Source organism: Lingula anatina, chromosome 1 (assembly GCF_051362555.1).
Source record: "Lingula anatina isolate TDL-2025a chromosome 1, LinAna3.0, whole genome shotgun sequence".
Classification (NCBI taxonomy): Eukaryota; Metazoa; Brachiopoda; class Lingulata; order Lingulida; family Lingulidae; genus Lingula; species Lingula anatina.
In genome coordinates, this window is record NC_141767.1 from 32,853,461 (window position 1) to 32,861,341 (window position 7,881).

Genomic DNA, 7,881 nt, shown 5'->3' on the forward strand with positions numbered 1-7,881 from the left:
TCATGTGACTTATACACAGCCAATCAAAATCTCAGGTTTTGTCCAACCTGAGGCTGCGGTTGTAAATGGGTCAACATTTAAATGCCTTGTCTGTGCTCACTTTATGTTTTCCTATTCCCAACGAAGGTTCCCTGTTCTTTTTGTAGGCATATATGAGATAATACTTTCTTAGGATGGTCAAAGGTGAGGTTACATGTCATTTGTACTTTTTTGTACGTATCAGTCATTTGATAGGGAGATCAAATAATATCCATAATCATTGCATGACAGATTCGTCGTTTGCATTACAATTTTCCCAAAATTCAATCAAATAGGTCTACTAACTTTGATCAATGTCTCTGGTATTCAGATTAATTATATTGGAAATATATTTACGTGTAGAGGATACCACAAACTGTGACATCCAAGTCAACTTGTATTTATTCAATTTTCTAAGTACTTTGTTCAGTTTATTTTAAAAATTATCTTAATAAATTTTATTTTTTATTTTTGTATTATCAAGAATATATAAAAATCAAATCCTGGAATGTACATATTAAAATTTAGTAAAAAACCAGCTATCAATGTCATACGTTTAGAAATTGTATAATCTTACAACATTTAACGTACATGCAGAATTTCACATGTTTCCAAGTTGCTGTATTTGTACAAATGTCCTCATTGAAAACTTGTTTTGGATCAGGATGTTGGTGTTGAAGATGCTTATTCACCTTAATAAAAACTTTTCATTTATTTATATCATGTTGCAAAGACCTCGATAAGCAAAATCTCCTTAAATTTTAGGTAAAACTGCAGGTATAGTTGGAGGCAAGGAAAACCTGAAGAAAATCAAAGAAAATAGTACCACGGTTCAAGAGGTAATGAAGCACACCAATAATGTCTCTGTCTAAACTAGACTGTGTGAGTTATGCAGTTTTGTAAAGATTGTCATGTTTTGGTTTAAAGGTACATATATGAAGCAAGTGTAGATTCCCTATAGTGCATATATCAATAACTAGTACCTGTGTCTCACACAGCTTAAATAAAGTGCACATGGCAAAATATTAATCATTCAATCAGCAAAAAAAAAAAAAAAAAATAGATTTAAATGTACAGCATGTTTTGATCAGAATAAATTTGATGAATAAGTTCTAAATAAAAATATCTTTTACAAAAGCAGTACTACTACTTGTGCTTTTAGGTTAAGAAAAGTATGGAAGATCAGAAAGAAATTTCAGATCCTCTTTCTCCAAGAATCACAAAATTCTTTCACACAACCCTGAAAGAAGTGGATGAAAGAAGTCTACCCAAAAGAGCTCTTTTGAAGGAACCAAGTCCTGTTCTTCAGTCAGGTAAACTAAATCAGGTGTCATATAATTAGATGATCTGAGTATGCAGGGTTAAGTCGATATAAAAGTGGAACACACGCACAACGCTATTGGGTAAAATCGGCATCGCATCATGAGTCAATTTCTTTATATGGTAAATTGACCTTGCTATAATTAGATTGTATCCTAAACATAATCGGGTACATGTTAATGCTGTTTTCACAGTTGTGAGGAACAGTTATGGGAAGTTTGCGTACCTGGCTCGACCAGATATGCTTTCGCCAAATTTGCAAAATTACTACGCTCATTTTTCAAATTTTTTTCGCCAAAGTCAATTTATCTTCGCATTTGGCGAAATTGGCGAGCGCTAGCCCGACCCCAGTCAGGAATAGCAGTATCAAACATTGTGCAGACCTAGCCAAGCACTCAGCAATACAAGATAAAGCTGGATAAAGCTAAGTTTTATAACATCCCATTTAATTTTCCGCTGATGATGTTTTTTTGTATTTTGTCTAACCGGAACTCATGAACCAAGCCAATGGGACATGCTCAGAGATTCTCCAGCTCCTCTGAACTGATAAATCTGCTCATGCGTGTGTGTGTGTGTGTTTGATTTATTTTTTTTTTTAAATGATCTCCTAATTTTTACATTATTTTTTTCTTGCAGATGGTGCAATAGATGTATCAGCCCAGCACACATTTAATTGCAGCCAAAGTGACAGTATATCCAACTCACAATTGACCTCAAAACAGAACGAAGCTGATGTGACAATCCAAAGTGATAAACCAGGTATGAATCTCACCTATGCAAATGGGTTGTTGGTAGCTAACATCAGCAAATACAGATGCAGTACCCAATACCCTTGGGAGAGGGTGAGGTCATAGTCTTGTTCAGTGGCATACCATTTGTTGAATGAACTACTGTTGGGTTTTTGATAGGTCACTCGTGTAAGTAGAATGAATTAAGTTGCCCATCAATTGTAAGAGCAGCTAAGAAAATCTGAAGCCCATAAAAGCTCTGTCAAAGTAGTATAAATTCAATTCTTCTTGATAATGCTTAGCGTATTCTTAAGATTTGTTTAAATTTATTGAAACAGCACCAGCTGCTGCAACAGCAGGGGCGAAGTTTAAGCAAGGCATTCGGGGTAAGAAAGGTTTGAAGAAGTCGAGCAGTGTGGCAGACAGTCCATCTCAACCAAGACCAAAGACAACAAAGAAGAAGTATGTACTTTTTACCTTAATGTGTTACTTTGGATAACTTTTTGTAACGTTGGTAAGCAAAATACTAATAATGTTGAATTTTGGGCCATAATTCACTTATTAAGTGCACTGTTAATTTAGTGTAAACATCGTCCAGTGGTTATTATTTCAATACAGAATCATTTAAATCCACTTTAGAGCTGAAGAAGTTTTACACTGCTTCATATATCTGGGTTATTATATATTACTTTATTTTTTATTACTATTATTTTGTAGGAGAAGCACTACAGAAGTGAAAAGTCACATGGTAACAGACTATTTTCCTGTGAGAAGAAGTGAAAGAAGACCAAAGAAAGAGATAAAAGTAAAGCAAAAAGCTTGATCACAAAATTTTCCTGATAATTGTTTATACAAATTCCAGCTATGTCAAACATTGATTGTGAAAAGCAATTTTTGGTTCTCGTATTAGATAGCCACTTAATATTTACATATAAGGTTTATATTGCAAAAATTGCATTAATAGTGAAATACTGCTGTTTGATTATTTGGTCAGGAAGAAGAGCAGAAGCATCTTCATGAAGTTATATTGTCTGGAAAAGAAGAAGGTCTAAAGGTATGTCAAACATTCCAGCTGTATGTGCTCATAAAACGCAGTTTTTCCAGTAACACCCAACCATTTTCAATTGTAGGTAATAAAGACCAATTTTCAAAAATGTCCTATAATGCCTGTATGATTTTCAATTTTAGATGCACAGTGAAGAATTCAAAGCCATGCTAAACAAGATGTATGGATGGTGTTTGTTTAAATTTATAATTGATATAATGCACATTGCAGGTTGTGGACTTTGAGGGAAAAGGTCGAGGGGTGGTAGCAACCAAACCATTTAAAAGAGGCGATTTTGTGGTGGAGTATGCAGGGGACTTGATAGACATTGAGGAGGCTAAGAGAAGGGATGCAAAATATGCCACAGATTCCAAGTATGGGTGCTACATGTACTACTTTGTCTTCAAGAACAAAAAATACTGGTTTGTATCATATTTTACACAATAGACATAGTATTAATTTGTACATTAAAGACAATTGAAAAGGCAAGATTGACTGGTGAAGCTTTCTTGTCATTCTTATATTTATATTTATTTTATTGTTATTATTATTAACGGTGTTGCCGTTTTACTTTGTCAGCAACATGCTTTCAATATCTTGGTCGTTACAACATGGAAGACTGACTTCAGTAAAGGAAAATAATGCTAAATTTGTGAAGAAAATTTAGTGTTCATCACATTTTTGTGAATGGTTATGGGTGACATGACAGTTGGATAGATATATGAGAAGCACTATAGAATTTATTGGATGCAAATTTCAAAATGCATTACAGAGAATCTGTATTCTTTTCCAGTGTTGACGCCACAGCAGAATCGGGTCGTCTTGGAAGGCTTCTGAATCACAGCAGTAAATCTGGGAACTGCACGACTAAACTTATAGGTGTAAATGATACACCACATCTTATACTGGTAGCTGCTGTAGACATAAAATGTGGGGAAGAATTGACCTACGATTATGGAGATAGGAGTAGAACCTCCATAGAAGCACATCCTTGGTTGAAGTCCTGATAATGACATTTTTTTCAATAAAATTTACAAAATTTTTCTACGTTTTGAGTAGTGGATAGGTTACTCTTTTTCAAAGAAAAAAAAAAAAAAACTCAGTATTGTCATAAGTGCACAGTCTTTCTATGCTCAAATAAACATTTGATGAAAGAAACGCAGATAATACATTTAGTGTATATACTTTTAATGTCAGTGATCAGTCATTCTTCTCTCTTCGTGGGAAAGAATCTCAAGAGATTTTAGTTCTACGATGTCTGATATTTTATTTATATCCATTTTGACATTTTAGAAGAAGTAAAGTTAAGTGTTAGTGCCTTTTTCTGTCAGAAATTAACATATCTGAGTTGTAAACATTTTCAGTGGGATTCATTGAAGATAATTACTTAAATGTTGTAAATATATTTAGCCCAACAATTGATATAGTTTTAAATAGTCATATCTTATATAAAATTTCCAGTCTTACCATTTGAACGTCGTCTTAGCCTTATTGATGTATTTTACAGATTAAGGTTACAGGGTTTTTTTTCTGACTGGGAGAACTGTTTGTATAACCGTAAGTCAGTTTGAGTAGGCTTGAAATATGTGAAACCAAAGTTTTAGAATATATATAATGTTTATTTATCTACAGTCTTGTTGATAATTTGGTGACATTATGAATGCTAAATACGGCTAAGTTACATTGATTGGCACAATTTGGAATTATCCTGCAGAAACATTATTTCAAACAAATATTGACAGAGGGTTGGGTCCCACGGGTATCTGATATTGATTGCGAGATAAATGAACAAGTTAGTTATTTGATGACAGCAAGAAACACTTCTGATGAAAAATATTCTGATGAAGAAATTGCCAAACGTGTAACAATGAGCCTTCCCGTCAGAAAAAGAAAATTGCGAAGACCTGATTTTCAGCAAAGTCGGCAATGCGGCGTTTCAACGTTTTGTAAGACAAAGAGCTTCAGCTCCCTTTACACTGGACGGCGTCCTTTCTGCGTCCCGTAGTACGGCCCCGTTTGCGAGTAAAAAAATAATACTTTACGTGCCGATACCTGGCCGATCATTGAGCATTTAGTCTGCAATCGAAGCAATACTTGTGCCCCCTTTCTATGACCACAGCGATGCCAGCTTCATGGTCGCACAAAAGACGCAGAATGGACGCCTTTCAGTGGGTCTTGGGAACTTGTACGGACAATGCGTAAATGATCTATGAGATTCAATGTCTAGAATGCTTAAGCTCCCGAAGTCTCTGGAAAGCCGTTTGCAGGGACATACCGGACCCCCCGTACACTGCGCGCATGTATCTGAAGCTCACGCTTTCCCCGGCGGACTGAGCTTGTCTGCGCCGTTCTTCCTCTTCTCTTTTCTTTCGTTCAGCCTCTTCCTTTTCTTTTTCTTGTTGTTCCTTGAGCTGCTGTTCTCTCTTTTGCTTTAGTTCTACCCTTTTCCTGTTTCTGAATGCGGCCAACTTCAATTCGTTTTCTCTTTCTTCGCTTTTCCGGGCATCGGACAATTCTTGCAGCTCTTTGACAAAAGTATCCACTCGGCTTTTGCAAACTACAGAAGTAGCTTTCTGAAGTAACAGAGCAATATTGTAATTTACTAAACATTGAATTTAAGACCGTGTTTCAATGTGACGTAGATAAATAACTAAAGTACTGAATTTGCACAATCTTATGACAGTTTTTGCCCTACTGGCACTTACCAATTGTTCTCTCAGAATCGATCTTTTTCTCTCTCGGGCTAGATTCGCTGATCGACGGCGCCATGCATAACTGGGCTTAACTGGTGATACCACAGTACTGTATGGTACAGAACTACGTCTTCCTTCCCCTGCCAAATGCTGGCCACTGACAGTAGCTCTGTCCATCATATTCCAAAACATACTTTCAGTATCTCTTGCTTGAAGAGATCTCGGACTATTCCGACTATCTGCACTTTTTCGAGAAGGCTTGTGTCGTGGTGACTTTGTTTTCATTGAAGGAACTGATTTTGAGACTAACTCTATATCAGATGAGGGTAGGGTGTCGTCAAATTGGAAAGGGCGAATATTTGGAACTGATGCTGCTTGAACATTTGGTTGACTGGGTTCTCTTTCGATGCCAACTGATACTTCCTTTCGTTCCTCTACAATACATTGGCTACCATTATTCTTGTCCTTTGTTAGATCTTTCTCCCATGCAACTCTTGGTGTACTTTTGTTTTTTGTCTTAGATAAATCACCCGACCTAGCTTGTATACCTTTGGGCTTGCCAATCTGCTCTTTCTTGCTTTTGTGTAGTTTCTCAAAGGCCTTTGTTTTCAGTGTGTATTCACTTTGTGGAGATCCCAGAAACGTACCACTTGGACCCGTGTGCCACACAGGACCGTCTTTTCGTTCAGAAGCAGTTTTGTCGAATCTGCCACCTGTATCAGACTCTAACTTCAGTTTGAACTCACACGCGACGCATCGGGAGTGTGAGCAACCCTTTCTTTTTGTTCTCCTTTTCGGGCTGCTCAATTTTGGACCATGTCCAAAGTTGGTGCTCCCGGGGGCAAATGCATATCGGTCTTCGTCTTCATGTCCATTGGCTATTTGACACAGGAGAATGTATGGGTCGTCATGTGAATGTGCACGGAGGAAAGACAATTTTTTATTGGAATATGGTCTCTGCGTCTTTCTCATGCTTTCCAGATAGTTTGTAATTTTTGTCATATCTTGTTGTATCTTTTTCAAATCTCTTTTTATTCTTACATCTTCAGGCACTGTTGAGTCTTCGTCTTCTTCTTTTGAATGATCTGAGACTGTCTCCGTTTTATTATTATGTACATTGCAAAAACCATGCAGCTCCTCCTTGAATGTGTCGCTGCCGTCTTGTTCAATAGTCGGGTGTGCGACAAAATCACTTGATTCACCACATGGCTTAGGGAACGCCTTTTGGGTTGAGTTGTCTACTTCTTTCTTTTCATTTTCAAAGCCAACAAAAGGAAATTTCTCACTTTGATCAATCGAGTACAGACCGTGGGGATCGTTGCGGAGCTCCCCGTTTGCTTTGTAGCGACTTCCAACTAACCTGTCATCGTACACGTCAGTATCTATGTCATCGCGGCCATATTCGTATACGCCCGTTTTTGACATCATCCTCATTTTGTTTTGGGCAACTTGTACTAGGTGCATATCGTGATTTAGCTTCCTGTTGGCCTTGCATTTCAGTTGCTCAAGGCGGTCACATTCTACTAGTAGTTTTCGGAATTCTATGGCGTTTTTAGGGCACTCTACCACCCGTGCCCCGCGATAGGCAGACGTCAAATCTAAACTGCGTCTGTCTGTCAAACGAGCCTTCTCAGATTGGCTCATATGGTGCTTGAAAATCATAATTTTGCTGTCCAGTGCCATTTTGAATAGTTTCCATGTAAACGTACAAATGCCTTGTTTTGACGTCATAAAACGTGTAGACGAGAGACGTAACGTCGGTTTACGTAATATTTACATGTAGATCTTTGTCTATTTGCAACAGGAAGTTAGTTTTTAAATCAATGAAATATGAATAATTAAAATATAAATATAACATAAACAAAATATTAATGATGATAACAGAAAATTGGTACTACAATAGCGTCGGAAAGGTGTGTCTCAACCAGTGTTGTTAAAACAAATAGTGAACATTATTTTGGCCTATACGTACGTTGCTGAATTTTGCAGGAAAGTTTTTCGCTACGTAATGATCTAATGCGCATTGCATGCTATTGATATCAACTATTATCATAATGGCGCAACATTTAACTGTAAG

General features: G+C 36.9%; 2 protein-coding genes across 4 annotated transcripts; one reads left to right on the forward strand and one right to left on the reverse strand.

Annotated features, from left to right (window-relative positions):
- Positions 1 to 28: 28 nt before the first annotated feature.
- On the forward strand, positions 29 to 4,736 carry LOC106173811 (N-lysine methyltransferase KMT5A). Of its 3 annotated transcripts, none has more exons than XM_087018577.1 (9): positions 29 to 183; positions 784 to 857; positions 1,181 to 1,331; positions 1,975 to 2,097; positions 2,405 to 2,528; positions 2,784 to 2,871; positions 3,061 to 3,120; positions 3,343 to 3,533; positions 3,905 to 4,736. In XM_087018577.1, the coding sequence occupies exons 1-9, from the start codon at positions 174 to 176 to the stop codon at positions 4,116 to 4,118; spliced, it is 1,035 nt and encodes a 344-aa protein (XP_086874703.1). In that variant the 5' UTR covers positions 29 to 173; the 3' UTR covers positions 4,119 to 4,736. The 3 variants fall into 3 exon arrangements, with proteins under 3 accessions (XP_086874703.1, XP_086874701.1, XP_086874710.1); XM_087018575.1 differs by having other exon boundaries at positions 1,975 to 2,096; positions 2,398 to 2,528; XM_087018584.1 differs by having other exon boundaries at positions 1,975 to 2,096; positions 2,398 to 2,528; positions 3,343 to 3,485.
- On the reverse strand, positions 3,978 to 7,487 carry LOC106173790 (uncharacterized). Its single transcript, XM_013555029.2, has 2 exons — positions 5,817 to 7,487; positions 3,978 to 5,684 (listed from the first exon to the last, which is right to left on the reverse strand). Exons 1-2 carry the CDS (start codon positions 7,485 to 7,487, stop codon positions 5,328 to 5,330), a joined length of 2,028 nt encoding a protein of 675 aa, XP_013410483.2. The 3' UTR covers positions 3,978 to 5,327.
- Between the last annotated feature and the right edge of the window lie 394 nt (positions 7,488 to 7,881).